Source organism: Microchirus variegatus (assembly GCF_963457635.1).
Source record: "Microchirus variegatus genome assembly, chromosome: 2".
Classification (NCBI taxonomy): domain Eukaryota; kingdom Metazoa; phylum Chordata; class Actinopteri; order Pleuronectiformes; family Soleidae; genus Microchirus; species Microchirus variegatus.
In genome coordinates, this window is record NC_139803.1 from 4,728,317 (window position 1) to 4,753,516 (window position 25,200).

Consider the following 25,200-nt stretch of genomic DNA (forward strand, 5'->3'; position numbering starts at 1 on the left):
CATGTTCTTCCCATGTCCTCCAGTTCCTCCACATGTTCTCTCCATGTCCTCCACATGTTCTCTCCATGTCCTCCACATGTTCTCCACATGTCCTCCACATGTTCTCTCCATGTCCTCTATGTCCTCCATGTCCTCCACATGTTCTCCACATGTCCTCCATGTCCTCCACATGTTCTCCACATGTCCTCCATGTCCTCCACATGTTCTCTCCCATGTCCTCCATGTCCTCCACATGTTCTCCACATGTCCTCCATGTCCTCCACATGTCATCCACATGTCCTCCACATGTCCTCCCCATGTCCTCCACATGTTCTCTCCATGTCCTCCACATGTCCTCCATGTCATCCACATGTCCTCCACATCCTCCACATGTCCTCCCCATGTCCTCCACATGTTCTCTCCATGTGCTCCACATGTCCTCCACATGTCCTCCATGTCATCCACATGTCCTCCATGTCCCCCACATCATCCACATGTCCTCCCCATGTCCTCCACATGTTCTCTCCATGTCCTCCACATGTCCTCCATGTCATCGACATCCTCCACGTCCTCCCCATGTCCTCCATGTGCTCCACATGTCCCCCACATCCTCCACATGTCCTCCATGTCCCCCACATCCTCCACATGTCCTCCCCATATCCTCCATGTGCTCCACATGTCCTCCATTTCCTCCCCATATCCTCCATGTGCTCCCCATGTCCTCCACATGTCCTCCCCATGTCCTCCATGTCCTCCACATGTCCTCCATGTTTCCTCCATGTTTGCATGTGTTGCGTTTCCATGCTGTTTCCTCCCGGCGCTGATTCCCCTGACTCAGCGTTGCGAGTGTTGTCTCCCACAGGAAAAACTCCAGAGTCCAGATCAGCAAAGCAAAACTGGAGGATTCTGGGAATTACACATGTGTGGCGGAGAACCCGCTGGGAAAGGACAACTCCACTGGCACCGTGAACGTCCAGAGCTGTGAGTACAGATTCCTAAGCAACAAGTGATGTGGCACAGATGAACTGACGCTGTTGACGCTGTCGTGCGACTGTTGTCTCGCCAATGGAGCGATCCAGACGAGCCGTCACAAACAGGCGTGTAACAATGGTAACAAGCATGAAGGACAACTGTCCACACGTGTGTCTCTGGACCGTTCATTCAGTCAGTCGTGTTGTGATCGCACAACAAAAGAGTGTGTGGTAGAAAAGTGTGTGTGTGTGAGTGCTGTGGCAGATGAAGGAGTTTTGATAACAGCTGTGTGTGTGTGTGTGTGTGTGTGGCGGCTGTGGGTCGCTGCTTGTCTGAGTGAACATAAGAAGACGTGAGGACCTTCCACAGCTGAAGCATGTCATGCAGCGAGCTATGGCAGGTTGCTTCTGGCACACATGACTCACACCGTGCTGTAGGAAGCGTTGTTTCCTGCCGCTTCACCTGCTGAATAACGCTTCAAGACTCTGACAGGAGCTGTGATCGTTCACTGAGTCACTGCGCTCATACCTGATGATACAGGTGAATCACGGTCGAGATCACACACAGGTTCACTCTCATTGTCTCGTTGGGACCTTGACTTTAGCCGTCCCTCAGTGTCCTTGTGTGTGAGCTCTTGAAGAAAAGAAAAGTCTGAGATTCTCAGACGTTCAAACTGAAACTTTGATTTTCAGTCAATAATAATAAGTCATTTTAAACTGAGCTGCACATTAAATCTCTCTCTCTCTGACATATAAAAAGCTTCTCTGGACTTTTAGAGGCAGATCGTATGACTTATATCGTACGCTTGTTGGCTTCACTCCACCGCAGTCGTACAGTGAATATATTTCTTTGTGATTATTGGAATGGTCAGAGTCTCACAATCGCCACATATCGTGTGTTTGATGAACATGTATTCCTGGATTATCGTTGGATAAAAGAAGTGAAATGATGCTGAATTCCCTGGTGTTTAATGAAGGCTTATGAACACGTGGAAGTCAATGTGAAGATGTAGAGTGTTTCAAACATGACGTCCTGACTGTGTCTGCTGCTGAACATGGACTTCAACCTGATGTTGTCGTGTGTGCATGTTGTATATGTCCTGTGTGTGTGTGTGTGTGTGTGTGTGTGTGTCTGTAACACGTCTGTCTGCCAGCACAAACATTAGCTCACATCACTCTCGGTTGTTCAAACAAAGGCATCATTGTATGTCCTGTTGTGTGCCACCATCACTAGATGTCTATCGGTTTGTGTGTGTGTGTGTCTGTGTGTGTCTGTGTGTGTGTGTGTGTGTAAATGTTAACACTGTTCAATAAAAAAGTCCCATTGTGTTACAGCAGCACGCCTAGTTCCGTCACGCTTCAGGGGAGAAGGCAAGACGGGGCGAATCAGGGGAGGTATGTCCATAGGCAGGAGGGTTAGGGAGGGAGGGGTTCACTCAGACGACGCCGTGGTATTAAAAAAGAAGTGGTGCACGTTAGTGTCATCATCATCATCATCATCATCATCATCAGATGAACGGCTGACATGATGCTGGACATTTGTTGCTTTGCCCGATGTGGAGAGAGACTGTGAAACCGCGAGCTGCCGCTCATCCTAAGGTCACCAGAGAAACAGCGATTGCAGCAGAGTCTGGGCTCGTCTGCTGCAGCATGTAGCCGCAGTATTATCTGTGTGTGTGTGTGTGTGTGTGTGTGTGTGTGTGTGTGTGTGTGTGTGTGTGTGTGTGTGTGTGTGTGAAGGAGAACGAGGCGAGGGGAGGGGTGCAGATGTAGATGGACAGAGAGCGGCGGACGAAAGACAAAACGAGGGAATTCGCGACAAAGACGCGAGGCTGGAGAGCGAGACGAGGACGAGCTGCTGCTGCGTTGCAGAGGAGACGTTCATAATGCAGCTCGTGCTCAGAGACACCTGCACTGTGATGTGATGCTGCAACGCAGAGCACACAAACGTGCCGGTAATGTGATTCTGTCAGGAAATATCAGCTTCCCCCAGACAATACGTGGTGAAAAGCACGGATATCACAGAGATTAAATCCACCGTCGATGCACATGAGTGTAGCCGGGTGAGTGAGCTGCGGTGTAAGCACATGGCTGTGTCTCTGGTGTCAAAGCATCACTCAGCTCCACCGCATGGTGAAAACAGGCCACCACAACCTCAGCGCAGCAGCTCGCACTGACTGCACTCATCTCATTCATTAAAAATCTTATATCTGTGGCGTCGGAGACACAGTGGCAGAGTGAAATCGTGCAGTTTCAGTTGCACCACAGACGAGTTTGAACATAGACTCACTTTAAGATGATTTCCATATCAGGAATTACACAAGGAGTGGCAGAAAAACAAAGAGCCAACACAGCCCTGAGGTGTGATTAAACAGCAGCTACCTACACATTCCTTAAGTAAGAAGTGATCTCAGCTCAGGGCAGCATGTGTCGTAGAGTCAGAGACCAGAGAAGAGCAGTAAGTCAGTAACACACTGTTGTTGTTGTTGTTGTTCTGCACACAGTCGGCTCATATCACCACGACCGACATCCTTTTGTGTGAAAGTCCTGCTGCAGACGGACCACAGTGTGGCGCAGTGCCAGCCTCGCAGTCAATGACTGGACCAGTGTGGGGGATCAAACCCTGTCAGCTGCCACTTCATGAATGTTTGACTTCATGCCTTCAGGCTTCTTTAATGCTCTCCTTCTCTTTGGCTGCTTTTTACCTGCTCTACTTTTCTGAAACACGAGACAGATTCTTCTCATTTTTCCCTCGCTCCCTGCAGACTTTCTTTCTTCCATGTGTTTTTTTTTTGTTTGGATGTTGCATCGAGACGCTGAAGTAGAACAGTTTCTCCTGGTGGACGACAAGCGTTCGGCAGCTTCTCCAACAACCGCCGCGGTGTTTTCAGACCTTATGTCGAGGACCGGGGACCATTTGTTGTCCATGTGGTCTGACCTCTCCCCTGTAATCAGTGTGGCATGGTACGACCTGCTGGCCTCCTGTGCACCGGTGTAGTATATCATCAACTGCTTTCTGTAAGGGCAACGTTTGCTGGGCTCCACGTGGCTTCAGATTAAGGCCTGCCATTATGCTGCAGACTGCCGTGTTGTGATAAGCGCTTGCGAGGCAGTCATGTGTCTGCAGGCTACAGGTCACATCCTCGGGGGGGTGCTGCGCACGGCTCCACTGAGGGAGTGTGTGAGCGTCCAGGAATGTGTTGATGGAAATCACAGCTGAACATATGATTGCTCCGGCCTCAGCAGTCATGCTGGGGCCCACCGGCAGCAATTTCGCGCATGCATAACGTGCACACTGGCCCACACACACACATATATATACACGTGTGCACATACCTTTCATGTATTCACTACCAATCCTGACCCCCCCCCCCCATCACTTAAGTCTTAACATTAACGACGTGGTTTGATGACATAATATATAAACTGTTCCATCGGTGCTCCACGCTGAACCTGGACCTTTATCTCACGTCACTCACAAGAAAATCATCATTCAGGGTTAAGGTTCGGGTTAGCTAACAAATCAAATGCTTTGCTATTATTAAGCTTTATGTTTTATATTAACATCTTAACATTTTAATATAACTGCACTGAACATTTGTCTTTACAGGACACACCCCCTGTGTTTTACTATTACTCACTTGAGTATAGAACACATTTATTATTATAGGTTTTGAAGTTTTAATTATCACTAGTTTGCAACAGAAATAAAAATAAGTATGGTCAGACGCGAGGATGCATTTTGACTCAGCCGTTATTCACATAAATAAACATTCCCGTGTTTGTGTTTTCTTCCAGTAAGTCTACGTCAGACAAACTCGGCGCACTAAGTGCTTCTTTCAACGAGATAAACAACAACTTCCTCCTCTCCCTCTCGTCGACATGAAAACACAGTTTACTCACTCGTACTACGCAAAACCTCAAGATAAACTCAGCTCTAATGACGCTAAAGGAACGTCGGCCGTGGCCGGTGAGGCTCGATGAGGAGCATGTGTACGTTAGTCAGTGCTATTGATGGCTGTGGGTCAGCAGCAGCAGAAACAGCAGCAGCAGAAACAGCAGCAGTCATGTCTGAAGGGAACAGGCGCTCTGTATTTACAGGTCACTGGAGAACTGCTTGTCAGGTTGTGTGGCTCAAGCCTCTGTGCTTTTTAGAACTGATCTTCAGTGGCTGGATTAGGGTTAGGGTTCAGTGTCTGGATTAGGGTTAGGGTTCAGGGTCTGGGGTCTGGACAGGCATTCATGCGAGGTACAGATCTTAGGTCTTGATCACGAAGTCAGGATCCAGTTCAGGTTCTGTGCAGATGTTATCTATAAAATACAAACACAGCATGAAATAAATAATGAGGCTGTTGTCGGAACACTTCGATCCGCCCGTGTACACAAACATCAAGGATCAGTCCTGTCTGCTTTTGTTCCTTAACTCAGTCATCGGAGATCAATCTGAGCTGCTCGTAAACACGTTATAAATAACTAGAAGTTAGTGAAGTTTGTTTTAAAGTCGTATGCATGCGTCACATGAGCAGACAGCTGCAGCTCTTCACTAGTGTTTAGTTTTCGGAGGAAATCGTGAAATCGTCACCCGCTGTTTGCTTTAGTGTTGGGGACTTTCTGTGTCAGTGGGCAGCGTCCGGTCAGTGGGAAGATCCAGACTGAAGTCATGAGCGGATCAACGCCCACAGAGTCGTCACTGAGCTGTGATATTACAAACGTAAGAGGTCGGGACGTCACAGGAACGGCCGCGACTTGGACCAAACTGTTTTCTTTCAAAGGAACGATGACTGACTCTGGTTGTTCTGCGTTAGTTTTGCCTTTTAAAGAAAGAAACAACTCCATGTTTTTGGCCCCGGTCTAATCTGAGTCAGGACATGTGCACTGAATTATTAGATTTGATCACAGGTTTTATGCGTACCATATGCAATGTTTTAGCTGTTTTTCCCCATGTATCCGTGCATTCTCTGACATTCTGGAAGAAAACTCGAGAGCGCAGTCCAAGAATGTTCAATGAATCTGACAGAGGACTGAGATTAGGTGGATACTGGCACCCAAAACATCAATCACTGCTCTCATATCGGTAATCCAATACTTTTGCATTTTGCACTTACAACCTTGCAAACTCTGGCTCGGTGGTTTTGATGTGATGGAGGCAGCTGTTGAATCAGGTCAAAAAACATTTATAAAAGCGTGTGTTTTGAGCTCTTGATTCACGTTAATCCCGAGCGATAAGTGGGCGCTCTCCATCAAATCTGTGCAGGAACAACGACGTTACTGAAAAACTTCTTAGGATGTGCAGTAATCTCAGTGTGTTGTGTGCGGGACACTTAAGCCCTCGGTGTGAATGAGCGAGGATATTGCTATGTGTGTGGAAGGAAGCAGCTGTTGCACTTGAAAAGCTGAGTGATGTGAGCAGGAGGTGGTGAGGTCTGAGGCTGTGTGCAGGGCTTTGTTAACTCTTCCAGAGCTCGGGAGGAAAACCTATCTGAGACATGCTTTAATAGCATAATAAAAGATTAGCACAGCTGTCCTGGTGGTCCACTTCCTGTTGGTGACCCCGACTGTGGCTCACTGTTCACCATTAATAATGCAAACAGCAACACTGAGTACGCGAATAAAGGAATGTGCAGGTAGTGACTGGCGACTATTGTTCTCCCACATCAAACAAATTCCCTGTTCTTGTTCCTTTGAGCACAAAGACAAACATGTAGTTACCATTCCACTGTGCTCTATGCTATAGTTTGGTTGCCACAGCTGTGTCTTATCCTAAACCTCCCATTACTCCATCACACGTGTTCTTCTCGCCGGTGATTCTGCGACTGTGATCGTGCCGTCGCGTCAGGGTGACTAAGTTCTTGGAGGCCTTGGATTTCCTTTGGAGTGTGCAGGTGTGAACTGATGGAACAGGTCTCACTTTAATTACTGGTCCACCCACAGTGAACTCATGCTTCAGTATACAGAGAGCCAGCAGTGCTCCATCACAACGTACAGCCGGTGTGGGTGGTGTGTGTATATAAGAGTGAAGGACTTTTGGGGAATAGCAGAGGGGAAACCTTTAGTCGCAGCAGCTGGGCACTACTGTAGCTGTGAGCACGAGCGCCAAATAAGGACCTGTGGAATACGTGTCCTGTATCTGCTGCAAGGTTGTGAAGTCTGCCCTTTCTCAGAAAGCAGGGCCAGCTGTTGAAGACCAAGGACAAAAGAAACACGTGCTCGTTTACACGTCTCGTCTTTTTAAGGACGACAAACCAAGTTCGGCAGCATTTCCATTGTGCACAGAAAGAGCCAGCCATCATTTCACCGCTTTAATGGATCCATCGTGTCTGATCCAGGATTGTGCTGCCTCCATCTGAGACGTTTCACTCAATAAAGTCGTGTTTCCAAAAAACGTGCAGGTCTCAGCAGGTCTACATGGCAGCTAGAGGCTAGTTAGCACGGTTAGCATAGCCTCACACTGACTGTATAAGAGCAAGGTGGAGCTGCAGTGTTTCTACTCTACAGCAGCGTTATAGACCTTAACGCTGCCTTCACGTGCCATTGGAATTGTGGTAAATGTGAGTTTCCCCACAGGGAAAACGCACATGAACGCCTCGTCATGTCATGATTTCCAGTGGGAAAATGGGTGATCATTTGGGCGATCAGCAGGAGTTCCTGAGTGGAGATAACCTTTGACATTTCAACACGAGTTTCGTCTTGGATGATGAATAATTCCTTTATTGTAATTATCATACCATAATTATAATAACAAGTCCTTCGGCACTTTGTGTGCTCAGACTAATTATTATATTATATTATTAAGACAGGACTCTCCATAGAACACTGTTGTTGCTCTGTATAAGTTGTTTTAAATCTTGTATATAACCTTTACCTTTGACGCTTCTGCTGTACTAATTCCGATATCTTACACAGTTTCCCTGTGCATGGACGAACTTTTAAAACAACCTATTTATCCAGATTAAAACAGAAGACTGTGAGTGGCCCACAGATGTGTCACCTTCACCATTTACCCCTCTTTTTTCCACCAGTGTTGCTTCCTGTACAGTGATTTTGCTCCTGACCATTTGCTGTTCATCCATTCCTGTTGTGGTCATATATGTGTATGTATATATGTATATATATATATATATACATATATATATATATAAAAAAGAGAGCAACAGGCCTCCTCAGACTCAAAACAAAGATGCAGCAGCAGCAGCAGCAGCAGCTGCAACACCACACTTCTGCAAAGACAGAGAAGGAAGCAACCCTCGTCTGGAAGTGTGCCACAAAAACATGTGTCATTTTGCTGCCAACTGCACACACACACACAGACACACACAGACACACACACACACAGTGGTGCCCGTCCATATCCATGCCCACTCCTGCAGCCCCACCATACCTAACCATACCCTCCCGATACCGTGGTGCACACTTGACTGCAGCACAGCAGCAGCTGTTGTGCAATGGCAGCACTGGGCTGCTCTTTGATTTGACTTCAGTGTTGAGATGATTGAGGCAGACAAGACCAGGCATATCAGCTATGTGACTGAAACATGGTACGAGGAGACGGGAATATAAAAGAAGACACACTGGTTGCGGTGGTGGTGGCAGTCTTTCTGGAGAGTGGGTGGTAGATTAACGCTCCTGGCGGGATCCATTTTGTTCATTTCCAAACATTCCAGTTTCGTGCTGAAGTTGTTTGAATTGTGGATGGTTTTCTATTGAAGAGGTTGAAGTGCGCTCTCATTCATAATGCCATCTTTCGTGCGTCCTGCCCACAGTAAATAATCATTTAATTCCTCCTGGGATATTGACATGTTCGTGCTCTTGCTCATGTTGATCTCAGTGCTAAACGCTTGCAGACGCAGATGCTGGACGTTGCCACTGATTGGGTGTTGCCTGTGTGTGGGAAGTCCGTGCCCCATTATTTCTTGTTGAGGAATATTTTCCCCTTAGAAAGATCGCTTCTGGTCCTTTCTGTCGTGGATGTTCAACAACATTCAAATAAAGTCAATAAAGTTTTCTTCACAGGAAGTTGATCTTTGAATCAGCGAGCTTCATCCTGACCTTCACCACCGGTGTTGTTTTCGTCAACGATGGCGATGACGAAATCTTTTTCGTTGACGCCACTTTTTTTCACGACGATAACGAGACGGTGACGAGATAAACATGACTCTTTGATGACGTGTTAGCAAACAACAAACAGATGGATTATTTAGCGGCAGAAAGAAAGCAGGACATGACAATAACTGGACACAGTAGCTAGTAGCAGTGGCTAAAGTTAGCTTTTGTTACGCTAACGTCAATTCATTATGTGTGCGTTTGTTTAGCAGCATGTTTAGCCATGTTTACATTCAGTGACGGTGTGGTCATCTCTTTGTGTGTAATAATAGCCAATCTGCAAGCTCACAGTGTGTTGCAGTGTGTTGAACTTATAGGTCTGCTGCTATTTTCACAACTTATGTGCGACACTGCCCAACAACAATCTCCAATACTTATTGACCTAAATACATTTGTTAAAAGACTATACTTCTTTTTTCGACTAAAACTAGACTAAAACCTTTTTGAGTTTTCGTCGACTAAAACTATCACATATAGAAGTGACTAAAATGTGACTAAAACTAAAAAGCATTTTCGTCCAAAAGACTAAATCTAAGATGGATGTCAGAAACAACACTGTTCACCACCTCAGCTGCAGCTGTCAGCGCCTTCACGTTCATCCAAAACTGGGCCTTGTTGATTTGAAACACAACACACCTGAGTGTACAGCGAGAACGCGCACACTTTGAATTGGCTTCTAGTTTAGAGATAAAAAGTCTTGGTCCCAGCAGTAACAGGAGACATGTCAGACATTCCCTGCCAAGAGCTGGGGAGGTGAGGTGAGGGTGAGGGTGTGTGTGTGTGGGGGGGGTGCAGAGGTTTCTCTGCTACATAAACCTGACTCGTGGAGAAGCGTTTGTGGGTGGCAGAGCTGTTACAGACGCTGACCTTACATGTGACGCTAAAGGATTTTTTATCGTCTGACTTTAATTTGTCTCTTTGTGTGAAGGATTTTCAGGATCTGATAAAACAAAGACTTAAAGCTCCCGTGTGATATTGCAGTATAATACATTCATAATATATATATATATATATATATGTATAGAGCCCATGAATACTCGATGATGATGTTCTGTGTATGACTCTCTGTTCTCGCTCACTGACAAACTCCCAAATCGACCGCGTAATTTATACTTTTTATCTTGATAACGTTGCTTTTAAGAGTGAACACACAAACCATAACAAAGTCCAGATGGATCCAGCGCTCGCTGAATAACTGCCTTGGCTCTCTCCCCACGCACAATCGGATTCGGTGGTGTTTTGAAACGGCATCGTGTTCCATTGTTGAGGAGAAATGAAAAAGATGGTCAACATTTGTCATACGTTAGTGAGATGTGTATAACTCTGCACCCCAGACAGGCCAATTGAAAATGTATTTTACGACAAAGTTTGGCTTCTCAGGTCTTTGAGGGCGAGGATTGAGTGTGAGCACTTTCCTCCTCGCTGCATAAGCACTGGGAGCCTCAAGAGGAAACAACTGTGCAAAAGGGACCTCTCTTTTCATTTTTACGATTTTCCTAGAATCCTTTGGAGAGCGTGGAAAGACAGACATGTTTATGAAGGTTTCCAGATGGTCCTGGTTGCACCCCCAGCTTTTCTTTTCAGTTCTTGGGCCATGAAGGATTAATCAAAGTCAGTGGCAAAGGGCTGATGGCTAAACACTGTGGCTCTCACTAACCCAGAGGGAACCTTTTCCTCAAGTCCAACTCACATTCAGCCCCTGGGCTACAGCACCAAGGAAAGTTGAAACCCGAGGTTAAAAAAGGCAAACTAAAGTTAACAAAAGCATGGTCACATCAAGTGCAGATACATGATGTGTGAGCCTCACTGTGTTTAGCAGAGCAGCAGAGGCAGCCTTGACGAATACACACCTGAACTCTGCTCTGCAGACAGACAGCACCATATGCTAAGGCCAGGACATCAGCACCAGAACAAATCGCTGGAAGTTGAGTCACTGAGACTCACTTAGGCATTCTCCATTACATGTAATGGTTTTCATTAATTTAACTTTGATGTTATTTTGGACATCGGTTAAGCCTCTCATGAGAAGTGAGTGAATGCATTCTCATTGTGAAGCACGGCGTGTACAGAACGTCCAGATCGTCTCTTGAGGATGGACTCAGATAAAAGACAATGATAACACTCTCTCAAGAAGAACACTGGAACAGAAACAGAAAGACAAGCTCCTTTGAACACTATCCATCCATCCATCTTCTACCGCTTATCCGGGGCCGGGTCGCCCGGGGCCGGGTCGCCCGGGCAGCAGTCTGAGAAGGGACGCCCAGACCTCCAGCTCTTCCCGGGGGACCCCAAGGCGTTCCCAGGCCAGCCGAGCGACGTAGTCACTCCAGCGTGTCCTGGGTCTTCCTCTGGGTCTCCTCCCGGTGGGACATGCCCGGAACACCTCCCGAGGGAGGCGTCCAGGGGGCATCCGATACAGATGCCCGAGCCACCTCAGCTGGCTCCTCTCGATGTCGAGGAGCAGCGGCTCTACTCCGAGCTCCTCCCGGGTGACAGAGCTCCTCACCCTATCTCTAAGGGAGCGCTCCGCCACCCTGCGGAGAAAACTCATTTCAGCCACTTGTATCCGGGCTCTTGTTCTTTCGGTCATAACCCAAAGTTCATGACCAAAGGTGAGGGTAGGAACAGAGATTGACCGGTAAATCGAGAGCTTTGCCTTTCGGCTCAGCTCCTTCTTCACCACAACAGACCAATACAACGACCGCTGCCCGCGATCCGCCTGTCAATCTCACGCGCCATCCTTCCCTCACTCGTGAACAAGACCCCGAGATACTTAAACTCCGCCACGCTCGCTACTGAGCTCAACTGAACTAAGAAAGGAACGAATCCCTAACCCTAACCCTAACCCAGATCCCAGTCAGTTCGTTCACTCAAATGACTCGTACTTTCGAACGAATCACTCATGACCGACACAACACTACCAACACTGACAACAGGAGGAAGCTCTGACAGCTTCAGGACAAAAAGCCGTTCAAACCAAGTCTGTAAACCTGATCAGGATCTCTTTTTATTGACTCTCTAATGCTGCTGTCATATTATTAAGGTAGGACTGATGCGCGCCCTCTGCTGTATGCTAAGAGGTACTGCTTCACGTCTTTTCAGTTTGAACGTGAACTTGACATCACACGTGACCTTGTAAGACAGTGACAATCAATCTCTCGTCAGTCTCTGTTCAGATAAGATGATTTAGGATCACTGCAAACATCAATGCAAACAAATGGCTGGAAGATGAATGCACTTCCTAGCATTGCACTGTTGTAAACTATGTATTATAGTATAATATTGACGGCTGAAACAAACCAGAGGAAGAAAGAATAGAAACCAATAAAAACCTGTGTATTAGACTCATTTGTTCCACGAGTAAATGCTGACTTAACGCCTGTTTGAACAGGCTAAACTCTTTTTTTCATCACTATGAATAAGACTTTTCTCTTTGTTAGACACAAACACAACAACTGTAACTTAAGTGAGCAGCTGCTCTACATAACGATAACACACACACACACACACACACACATGCTATTATACCAACTGTCAACAGAAAACGCTGTGGTTTGTTCACAGCAGTCTCTCACAGTATTCACACACACACACACACACACACACACACACATACAATAACTTGGTCAATATTATATATACAATAACACAATAAAAGTTGTGTCATATCAAGGATCGTCTTATTTGGCTTTCATTCATCTTTGTAAACTCCCTTTTAAAAAGTGCTAAATATATATAATAATAATTATTATTATTAGTGTCTGTCAAGACATTTTAACATTTTATGGACTATTTCCTTCAGCCAAAAGATCAGATTCATTGCCAGAGATTTGAACAAACTAATCTTCCAATCAAAGAGCAGCACACCACCTGTAATATACTGCATGTATACTACAGTATACTACATGTATACTACATTACTGCAAAGGTCTGTAACACAGAATTAGCTGTGAAACTCCCTGTTGTTTTAGTTGATTCCTTGACGATGAAAACAAGAAACCGTGAAACACGAGCAGTTTTTGTTGTCGTCTTGTTACAAATGTTACGTTTGTTTACTTCTTTCACTGAAGAAACACAAAAATAAAGTCTGTTTAACGTTGCAAACACAGCAGCGCAGCAGTGGTGATATCATTTTGCCCCAAACGAGACACTTTTGACTCTTATTTATATGTTTATCTTGAACCGTGTCAATAAAGTTTTAGGGCTTGTCATTAGTTTTAATCTGGAGTAAACAGGCGCTGCAGCCTGAGTAAACACAGTATTGGCTGAACCAGATCACCTCAGAAGGAAAAGTCTATAGCACGTCTCCTTGTAAGGCTTCTTCAGGCCGTGAGTCTTTGATATCTGTACTACTTTCAGAAAACACACTGGACCTTCATCCTGTCTCTGTGCAGTTATTATGGGCTGTGCACAACACCGTCATTCTGCTGGTGTGTAGGAAAAGTCAAAGAGCTTCGAGCTTAAATGAAAACACGTGCTGACGACCATTTAAAATGCAAAAATATGGCGTCCAAGTGTATTACACAGTCTCTGTTAATTCAAGGAATGCAGTGTGTGTGTGTGTGTGTGTGGTATGTGGTGTGTTGTGTGTGTGTCCATGTGTTAACTGCATAACTTGGCAGATGAGTTACTGAGGGCAGCAGAACACAGGGTGCAGGTGTCTGGATCATGTACAGAACCAGAACCAGAACCAGAACCAGAAGCACCAACATAACAAAGTCCTGCCCAGATATTTTACTGCTGCTCAGCAGATTATTACATACTTTTGTCAAGGTTTACAAGTTTATTATAAACGTGCCGTGGGTCCACACGTCAGATTTATTGACTTCCCTCTCCTTTCCTTGGCCTCCAGCTGCTTTTGTGAAATTATCCAGACTTCAAACCTTAAACTTGACATAATCGTTTGATTTTGATGAAATCTTTTTACTGACTTCTATCTTTTCCCTGTGTTACTTCTATGTTTTTAACATAGTGCAGCACGACCCTGACACTGGCCATAAAACCTGTGACTGTAATCAGTGTTTAAGCTGCAGATTTATCTACAGGTCACACTTTTACTGTGCGTCAGATGCTTTATATCAGGGGTTCTCAAAGTTTTGATACCTGAGGGCCAATTTGGGAACCCAACATTGGACTGAGGGCCGCCAAAGGGAAAAAAAAAAAATATTGAAAGAAATTCCATTTGTAATAACTATGGCGTCCGAAATTTTACAAAACCAACATACTATACTACGTTTTCCAAAATGTGCCAATTTTTTTTCAATGTCGTTCAAAATTAAAAAAAAAAATTCCCCAAAAAAAGTTGGTCCAAAATTTGACAAAAATGACATATGTGCTGTCCCAAATTTGACAATTTAAAAAAAAAAAAAATTTGGTCCAAAATTTGACAAAAACGTACTATACTATGTCGTTCATAATTGTACAATTTTTGGAGAATAAAGTTTTTGGTCCAAAATTTGACAAAAACGTTGTACAATACTATGTCGTCCCAAATTTGACAATTCTTTAAAAAATAAAAAAATTGGTCCAAAATTTTACAAAAATGACATATGCTGTCCCAAATTTGACAATTTTTTCAAAAAAAAATGTGGTCCAAAATTTGACAAAAACGTCATACTATACTGTGTCACTATGTCATCCAAAATTTGATGACATAGTAAATACAGTTGTACAGTTTACACTTATTGGTCTGTATCCAGTAATGTCCAATAAACAGTTAACAAGCTTAGTAGCTCCTGGATTAAAACTATCAACTATAATTCATTGCGGGCCGCCAGAAATGTTTCTGCGGGCCGCCATTGGCCCGCGGCCCGCACTTTGAGAACCAATGCTTTATATGATGGTGTTGCCGTCTTTAAGCTGGAAACATGGACTGTTCTACCTTTGGAAAAGTGTGTGAGAGAAAGTGAAGAACAGTGTCAGTGGACGCCTGCAGGCCAGTAAATGTTCCCAAACGGACTGTTTTTATGGAAGTGCTGGGACACACGGAGTCTTGGAAGCCACTGAGAGAAAGTTACAGCAGATATTTAGATGTTGTTCCAAGAATTTTGGGTTTTTATGTTTTTATAACAAAAGGCTTTCTTTAATGACTAATAATGATTATTCAAGATGTTCAATATAAAACGTATCCTCGTATTTTAAACCCAAATGAGACGATCCAGATCCTTTAGAGACTGAACCTGGAGGCTCTTTGTTTCTGTGGCTTTCATGAAAACCTGTCCATGTTCTGCATTTCCCTCACAGTGTCCTCAGTGAGGAGGAAATAAAGTTCAGTTTCCTGTTTCCTGAGTGTGTGCTCTCTCCACCTGTGAAATTCAACAACAACAACAGTAACAGAGACAGGACGATTCCTCACAGTGGAACATCTCCTCACTCCTCACACCTGATTCACATGAGCAGGTCGTTACCAGACGTCTGCAGAGAAACCTGGATGACGAGCAGATCATGTGAATCAGGTGTGAGGGAGCAGGGCAGAGTTCCCTCAGGAAACACTGCTGTAATGTGTGTATATATATATATATACACATATATGTAGTATTTAGATTTAATGAAGACAACTCTCTTTCTCTGGCCACTGAAGGCTCCGGCTGAAGAATGAGGAGAATGAGCTGTGACCAGCAGTAGCCCCACATAAACCTGACATAAGCCTGACATAAACCTGACATAAACCTGACAGCAGAACAGGTTCAGGGTTCAAATATCAGCCTTGATCCTGTTCTGTGTGAAGTTTACATGTTCTCCACCTCCTTGTGTGGCTTCGCTGTGGGTCATCTGTTTTCCAGCCACATGTAAGCCAGGTGGAGCCACTGTGTGTGTGTGTGTGTGTGTGTGTACTGAGGACCAGTGAGGGTTTTTAACCAACAAAAACTTTGTTTTCATTTAAATCACTTCCTCTGATTGTAAACAATCTATACTCTTTTATCTTTTAACGTTTTTTAACATTGGTCCTCAATTTGGTACAAAAACCCGGTTCCACCTGCAGACATGTTATGATACTGCACACAGTAGTTTTTATAGATGTCATTCATGAAGTAGATATTTGTATCTGTGTTGATTTATAAAGTGGAAATGCTGGTCCTCAGTATGCCGCAAGTACAATAATGTGTGTGTGTGTGTGTGTGTGTGTTCTTGTGGCATACTGAGGACCAGTGAGGGTTTTTAACCAACAAAGTGAGGTCATTTTTACAAAGTGAGGACATTTTGGCCGGTCCTCACTTTGTTTTCATTGACATCACTTCCTTAGATTGTAAACATCTATGCTCTGTTTTTTTAACATTAGTCCTCAATTTGGTACAAAAACCCGGTTCCACCTGCAGACATTTTATGGTACTGCACCCAGTAGTTTTTTATAGATGTCATTCATGAAGTAGATATTTGTAATTGTGTTGATTTATAAAGTGGAAATGCTGGTCCTCAGTATGCAGCAAGTACAAGAATGTGTGTGTGTGTGTGTGTGTGTGTGCGCGTGTGTGGGGGTGTGTGTGATGGGATAGACTGCTGCTCCACATAGCAGCTTCGTGCCGCTCTTTGTTTTGTCCACACCCAGTTTCTATTTTGATCAGAGTGGAGTTTTTTTTTTGGGTAGATTTTTTTGTGGGTCTTTGTGCGTCTGTGTTTATGAGCTGTGAAACATGCGCAGAGAGCGTCAGAGAGTTCTCACAGCTCTGATCACATGACCATCAAAGATGTCGGTGGATGATTCCACGTTATTCTGGAAACACTTTGGATGAACTCTGATGAACGCCGTAACCCTTTCATAACAACATGTCTGTCATAAATACTGCTCATATCAGTGTTTTTCATCAGACTAAAGCAGCAGCTGATTTATGGTCTGCTTTGATGTGTTAGATGTTCATGTGATCACGAGCACACCCTCCTCCTCCTCCTCCTCCTCCTCCTCCTCCTCCTCACATGTAACCCTACTGTAACACTGAAATAGATTTCTTCTTCTCGTACTCGTGTTCTTCACGGAATCACAGATGTGACATCATCCGTCTGCTCTGCTAAATTAATCTGTTATTGTTATTCCATCCAAACCCACATGTGTTCGTTAGAAAGAAGGAGAGCCCTGTCGTCCAATCAGAAGAGGGCGTCAGAGTTGAGAGGCAAACAGCCGACTATAAATCCTGAATAAAATCCTAATGAAACGTCTTGTCACAACATTGTTCCTGTGAACGAGGTTTACCTTGTGGAACCTTGTGTAATCCTAACACCTGACATGCAAAGCAACCTCCTCGGGCCTCTCTCAGCACTTCCCCCTGTCCTTCAAACGTCCCTCTTCAGCCCAAACACAGGCCATCTATTCAGTCAGGGGGGATTAAGTGCAGATACACGACATTTTGGACCATTCCAAGGACCTGAGTCAACGCATAAACAACTCCTCCACTGTGTTTGGGGAATGTTTATCTTTGTTCATAGAACTCCTAAAGAGCGTCAACACTGCTGATAGACACAATGACATTGGTGGACGCACGACTAAGAGTGCTCGAGTAAAGCTAAGAATACGCGGAGAAAAATACAATGTGTATGTTCTTCACACTCAGTGATGTATAATCTAACTGTGTGTCTGTGTGTTGTTTCCTCAGTCACCACGACACCATCTCCAGGCTCAGGCCACACCAGGAAGTGCAACGAAACAGAGAAGACCTTCTGCGTGAACGGCGGCCACTGTTACTTCATCGATGGTATAAACGGGCTCTCGTGCAAGTGAGTGTTCGCGTCCGTTGTGAGTGTGTCGACACGTCTTCGTCTCTGTAGCATCGTCATCATGAAGCCTCCAGGTTCAACTGAGAAACACAAACAAACTCAAGCTTCACGTCAACATTGACATTTCAAGTGAAGTCAAGTTGTTTTTAAATACATATATTTATATCATTATAGAAACTCATTGCACTGATTGTCCAGTTTCTACACTTTGTGTTTCTCAGTCTCACGACTGTACGTTTAAATGTGTTGCAGATCTGAGATCACTTCACATCACATGTTACACACATGTGACTTTCTGTGTGTTTATATCATATTTAATGATGCTGTTCATTTCCCTGATAGAAGTCGATCCCTGTTGCGATTTCTTCCAGCAGCAGCAGCAGCAGCAGCAGCGACACATCACAGGAAGCTGCTGTCAGTCTGCCTAACTGCCCACCTGTTGTGTATTTTAACACTAATAATGGAGTGAGGCAGCGGCGTGCTCATCCTTTTAACTTGTGTTTAGTGTACAGGAGGGCTGCACATTAAAAGCCCTTTGAAAATGTCATGAGTCACTGGTTTAGTAGTGAGCAAATATTTATGCCTGTTAGAGGCCCCCAATGAGGTAAATAGAGTCACAGCTTACGTTTGAGGTCCTTGGCAGAGGAGATCAAGACCTGTGTGTGAAGTGTGCTGGAGGAACCGTGGAGAACAAGCTTCTTTTTTTATCTTTGACATTTGACTTATCAATGAATCAAGGATGGCTAAACACTGAAAGTGCCCTGCTTCTCAAATGTTGTAACCTAAACTGTTGCAACATGTAAAAACCTAACAGAAAGATCATTATTCTAAATCAGCCTCTTGTCACGGTTGTCGAGCTCCATGTTGCGTGTTCCTCTGGAGCATGAGGGCCTTAAGCCGCCGAACCGTTGGCCCGGATGTCTGCGCTCGGCGAAGAACGCTGGGCAAGCAGCGAGGACGCGGCTGCAACAGCCGCTCAATGCGCTGTGTACAAATCGGAGGCAGCAATAACTCAATCGCTGCAGCTAATTCACTCACGGCCGAGGCACGGGTCCAGAAAAGTTGGATAATGCAGTGAAGGTCTGCAGGGAGTTGTTGCCCCACAGCCATCTTATTCAATATAGGCCATGCTTCAGTGGGTATTACTCACTGACTAAACAAGTCCTGCAGACAGCCAGGCCTACTTTCATGCCCGACTACTTCACTTTGAGGTATAAACTTTGTTTTGGGGGAAATGTCAGGTTATTAAATGATCCGAAGTCAATAACTGACGAAAGGAAACAGATACTGTTTATATTCAGTTTTTTAGTGTAAACTAATGTTTATATTAGCAGAAAGAACAGTGGTGAAACTTAGGACTTAGGACTGTTCTTAAATGTTAAATGTTTATATTTAGATTAAAGAGTGATAATAGAGTTTGCAGCTGCACCACGGCTCATCGGATTATTTTTTTAAATGACGTAAGTGACAGTTTATTATTTCTTTCCTCGGTCTAGGTGGTGCTATCACTCAGGACGAGTCATTTAATGCTGAATGTTGTGGTGCTCCAGGGAGCTGTTGTGGGAAACCAGTAAATCATGTGTTGGATTGGTGGTCCAGTTGTGACTGCGAGTGGAATGTTGGTGCCTCTTAAAGACCAACTCCTCATCCTGATGGGATTATAATGAGCCAGTCCGGTTTGATGGTGCTAATTTAAGACAAATCTTGAAATAACCTCTTGGATGATGTCTCTTCTTCATTTAACCGTCTCCGTTGCAGGTGACATCTGCCAGGCTCTCAACAGGCACCGAGAAAGGAAACTACATTATCCACTATTTTGAACTTTGCTACAAAAAGCTCCTGGAATTGATTTATTGATCGCGTACCAAGCGGTGCATGGTTCATCGGCTGCTACATTCCCGTGTTTGTCCTTGTGCTCAAGAACGTGGTTCTTCCCTCAGTCGAGTTCATGTTCAACCCTCTTATAGATTGATGATATATGTCCATTCCGCTGCATATAGGCTGTTCATTACAGTGCAGTGTGGTGATTATTGTGCTTAATACCCTCTGATGTCCTGTTGTTACCGTATTGCTGTATTTGATGTGTTTTAATGTTGTTCTTCCTTCACCGTGTGGCTCCAGCGTGACCTGTGACCTGTGACCTGTGTGGGCCGGTGTGAATCCACACTGTTTGCACCGCCGCACACTTCCTGTCTCCTTCTTTTCATAACACTTCTCCGCTCCTTCCCAGATGTCCGGAGGGATACTCTGGCGAGCGCTGCTTAAAGACTGTGCCGCGGCGGTTGTCCATGCCCAATCCAAGTATGTTCCCTTGATATGAGCAGCTGAGACACAGTTGTCACTGGATTACCTCTGGATTACACCCCCCCCCCCCCCCCCCCAACCCCACCCCCCAGTTCTCTACCTCTTTCTCGCCCTCTTTCTCCTTCTCAGGTCAATAAGCTGTGCACGACACCGTGTCCACAGTGGTGTCATCCATGGGAACACTTTGCTTCTGCTGTCCGTAGTTGTGCTGTTGTTCTAATCTGTGTCTCTCTGTCTCCCTCCCTCCCTCCCCCACCTTTCCCTCCCTCACTTTTCTTTACGCATACTCTCCTTTTCACTCCACCCTTTCCCCCTCTCTCTCTCTGCCTATTATCCTCCTGGTTCTCACTCATCCACCACCCTCCATCTCCTCCCTCTCTTTCTGTGGCTTTGTTTCTTTCCTCCATTAGGTGTCCAAATGACTTTACTGGTGATCGCTGTCAAACCTACGTTATGGCCAGTTTCTACCGTATGTCAATTTCCTCCTCTGTCACACTGTCAGTCTGTCCTGGTGTGTGTCATGTGTGCACGATGGGTGTAGAGACGCTGCAGTAATGACTCCTGTGATGACTCATTCACAGGCTGCCAGACTTTATGTTTGCATGTGATGTTTGTTACCGTGTGTGCCCTGCATGTGCACTAGCGCAAAAAACAAGTCGATAGTAAGTTTGGGGATGTGAGTCGCTTGGTTGAAGTTGAGTTGACTGCATGTAACAACACAGTCTGTTGAGGAACGAACACACTGCAGAACGAACACAGTCAATCAAAACTAGCTGCGATAGTAACAGTGACATCATAAACACTCACATTCAGGCAGAAACAGCCAGGACTCCTCTGTGTTTTTAAAGAAAACTATATAAGTGAATGAAGAATCCAAAGTGACAGGTGTCAGGGATGACAGGCCTGAATAATCACCTCATGTCATCACTGACAGACAAACTGACAAACTCTCTGAGGAGCTGACACCCACGTTTCAGTCCCTCTTGTTCCTTATTATTGAATATTCCCGATGAACAAGATACAACACGTGAGGATTCATTAGAAAATCATTCAATATTAGGAACTCCTTTTAATATATTCGTCAGTTCATCATCATCATCATATATCACATCAGTCTGCACGGAAAATTCCACTCACGTTATTTTGATTTCTAAAGCTTATTAGGGACAGATGCTTTGTCTGGAACATACACGTATTATACATGACTGTATAGTCGTCCTCAGGGAACACACACACACACACACACACACACACACACACACACACACACACACACACACACACACACACACACACACACACACCTGATTCACATGAGCAGCTCATTATCAGGCTTCTTGATAACGAGCCGATCGTTTTGGATCAGTCTAAATCATGAGGAAGTGCACACAGGTGCGTCTGTCTGCTTTAAATATAACCTGAACATGGAGCTCCCTCAGCAGAGCAGAGTTAGCATGAGCTCCGTTAGCCTGAGGTAAGAGTAACTACTGCACCGCGGTGGCATCAGCAAACCCAGATTAGATGAAGGTGTAAGGACAGCCGTGGTGAGATGGCTCATCCCCTGAAGGCTTTTCACTATGACGAGCGTCTCCAGGGTCTGGAATCATGACGCTTCTTTGGATAATGAACCTGTTCCTCCGGTCTTTATTGTTTCCACTTCAGTCTCACATGTTGGCTCGTTTCCCTGGAAATCATGTCAAGTGCAATCGAAGAGAGCGGCTTAGCCGACATTAATGGAACATAAACACCTGGTGTTTCGAGGAGGAAAACACGAGGGTTAATGTTGCTCTGTCAACATTGGACTGTTGTCTTCTTACACACTGTGTTTGCTTGTGTGTGTGAAAACCCTTCTTAGCTACAAGTCATTCGTCTTGTGTTACGTTGTAATGCACCGCGCTGAGATGACTTGTTATTTGGCAGAGATGACGACAGTGTGTGGGAGTCTCTCTGTTTAACTTCAGTGCAGCTGTGTGACTCTATCAAGCTGCATGGACTGTTTATTTCCCCGCTGTCATCGAGCCACACAGACCAAGCGCATGTACGCATCCACTGTTTGGCTTAAAGGACGACAGAGAGTCGACCTAACCCTAGGGTTAGGGTTAGGGTTTAATCCTAATCAACGTGACTTAATCAAAGTCTGTGCAGAAAAGACGAATCCTCCCCTCAAAAGTGCAGGACGTTGTTTAGATTTAAACCGTTTTATCGGCGTTCACATTCTTAATTAACGAGGCATTTCAAAGAGCAGAACACATCCATTCTATATTTAAAGACCCGCCTCCTGGAGGCCGCCTCCCATGCCCAGGAGATTCCACAGAGGAGGATGACTTGTGCTCCTCGGGCCATAACGAGAGCATGTTGTCATAAGAGCAGCTGGGACTTTCTTCAACCCAAAGTGAAGCCAGCGAGCTGCCAGAGATATGGACTCAGCTGGTTGGTGCAATTCCCCCCCCAACGGCCTCGCTCTGCTCCAGAATATCACGTCCAACTCTCGAAGCGTTCTTCTGATTCACCACGATTAGTGTGATACTGTGCAGACGCAGAGATGTGTGAAAACATGCCTGTTCATGTGATGGGTGTGTTCGAGAACAGACGGTGTAGCAAAAGCAGAAAACTGAAAGCAGAGGTAATCTGCGGGGATGACACATAGTTTCCTCGTACAGTAGTAACACGAGTGGCGACGCGGCCAACATCACACGTTCTTATGTAACGAACGTCTCTGCAAAACTCTTTCAAGAATGACTTGTAAAAATATCCAAACGTAACACTAACACTGGACTGTGTTGAGACATTACAGTAGAAACGCTCACAGCTGTCGTTGTGTAGCCTTTAGCTTTGTGCTTACGTGTGTGTGTGTGTGTGTGTGTGTTGCATGCTCTGTGTGTCCTCGTGTCACGTGACTGACAATTACTGACAAGTATTTGTCGTCCCAGTTGCTGTAAAAGCCTATTTTTGTTTGCTCCACTTCATACATGTGACAAGGTGCCGCTCTCTAAACTGCTCTTTTGTGTTTTTTTTACTGTTGTTTCTCCCTCTCTTTCCTTCCAACTGTCAACCCTCTGCCATGGCAGAGCATCTTGGGATTGAGTTTATGGGTATGGAAACCATCCGTTTTGATTCTCAGTAGCTGCTGAATAGATGTCCTTGGTTTTTGACATGCTCCCGTCCCGTCTGTGGTGTGAAACTCATGTAAAATAATGAATCACATCGATTAACTGATCAATGACCAAAGAATGACACGCTCTCAGTCACTGACTGTAACTGATCCTTCATCGTTATTAACATGGACGTAATCCCTGCAGTTTAACTGAGCAGATTTTCATTTCTATTCCTCATTCCATCTGTAACAAGCATGTTATATCATGTTTGTATCTCCATGTTTCTGTCCTCCCTCTCCAGCTCTCTCTGTCCAATCATGGCAGCTTCATCTTTCTCTGTGTTTATCTGTGATCTCGCCCATGTTTCCTGCATCACTCTCACTGTTTGTGAAGCTGAAAAAAGTCAATCTGAAATATGAACATAGTGTACATGTTGTACTGTAGTATCTGTTGATGTGAGCATGCATAGAAGTTCTAGTCTCTGTCAACCATCCATCCTCCATCCTTGTTTCCTCTTGACTTTTCCAGAAAAGAGCTTTAGTGCAACACTGGTGAAATATTAGCCAGTTTACTGCTGTAAACAATCCAAATCCAGGGATTTATGCATGGCCGCAGAAACGTGACACAAATGGAAGGAGAGGTCTCGCACTAATTCAATTCCCTTCTTATTACATGATTTATCAGGGACCACACAACCTCTTAGCTCTGTCGTTTAGCTTAGCAGAGAGTTCCACTTCAACCTCATGTAAGCTCTTCTCTGGAAAAGGGTTTGATTTACAGTATCATGACAAATTCAGTGAGACTTGTTCTTATTTCATGCATTCATGTAACGCTGGTCCTTGTGCTGACTAAATGCCTGAGTAAATGAAGACGTCTGGACCATGGTCAGGTTCTGCAGGTCATTTACCTGGAAGCTATTATATTATATTATGATATCATCAGAGTCATGTGACAGTCAAAGAGAGCAGGTTTGATCGAGCTTCATTTTACTCAGGATTTAGTCAAAACAAGAACAAATGGAGATGCACAATGAAAAAGGCACAATGTGCATTTAAAATAATAATAGTTTCTGTTATCCCTCTCTCTCTCTCTGTGTGTGTGTGTGTGTGTGTGTGATGTTAACAGAGGCAGAGGAACTCTACCAGAAAAGAGTACTGACAATCACGGGTATTTGTGTGGCTCTGCTGGTTGTGGGCATCGTGTGTGTTGTTGCCTACTGTAAAACCAAGTAAGTTAAAGATTTAAACGTGTGTCAGATTTACATAATACATAATAATCTGCATTTTATGCTGCAAACATGCATCTTAAGAAACAGTTCATCTAATAATGTCATCTTTGAGATGTCGTCCCTGCTCTAACACCTGATTCAGATCATCTGGATCAGGTGTTGGAGCAGAACGACCTCTAAAACATGCAGGGCACTAATGTACAATACATAACTGTAATGTTCTTTAACAGGAAACAAAGAAAGAAGATGCACAATCATCTGCGACAAAACATGTGTCCAGAACATCCCAACCGTAACATACCTAACGGACCCAATCACCCAGGACCAGGACCAGAGGAAATCCCTATGGTAGATGTGAGTTTCACACAGAAACCGCGTCCTCACAGTCGTACACCAAAATGCTCTCGTGCTCCGTTGTGTAATCAAACCCGTCTGCCAAATCCATTCTCCCCTCAAAACAGTACATACCAAAGAATGTTCCTGCGACTGAGCGAGTCATACGTCCTGTAACAGAGGGCTCCTTCCCTGCCAGCCACGCCTCCTCCAGATCTCACAACTCCTCCACACGAGCCCATTCATCAACTCACAGGTGAGAAGCTCACAGAGCGTTTCAGCAGTAAAGAGACGTGACTGCGAACACAAACACCCTGTCTGTCTGTCTGTGCTAGCAGGGAGCTAATCCTTAACCCTAACCCTTCACTGAGTTAACCCTAACTCTGACGATTAGCAGGGAGCTAACCCTGACCCTTTACCCTAACCCTGTGGGTTAGCGGGGTCGCTAACCTTCATTGAGTTAACCCTAACCCTGAGGGTTAGC

General features: G+C 44.9%; 1 protein-coding gene across 1 annotated transcript in view; it reads left to right on the forward strand.

The window, feature by feature from the left end:
- The window catches only part of nrg2a (neuregulin 2a), a gene marked incomplete at its 5' end in the record, with an annotated part of 54,754 nt that overhangs the window by 25,333 nt on the left and 4,221 nt on the right, over positions 1-25,200 (forward strand). The window contains 7 exons of the mRNA XM_083909825.1: positions 842-960; positions 17,657-17,756; positions 20,471-20,529; positions 23,129-23,152; positions 24,281-24,383; positions 24,614-24,737; positions 24,845-24,972. Coding sequence (XP_083765951.1) covers positions 842-960; positions 17,657-17,756; positions 20,471-20,529; positions 23,129-23,152; positions 24,281-24,383; positions 24,614-24,737; positions 24,845-24,972 — 657 coding nt within the window. The remainder of the gene's footprint in view (positions 1-841; positions 961-17,656; positions 17,757-20,470; positions 20,530-23,128; positions 23,153-24,280; positions 24,384-24,613; positions 24,738-24,844; positions 24,973-25,200) is intronic.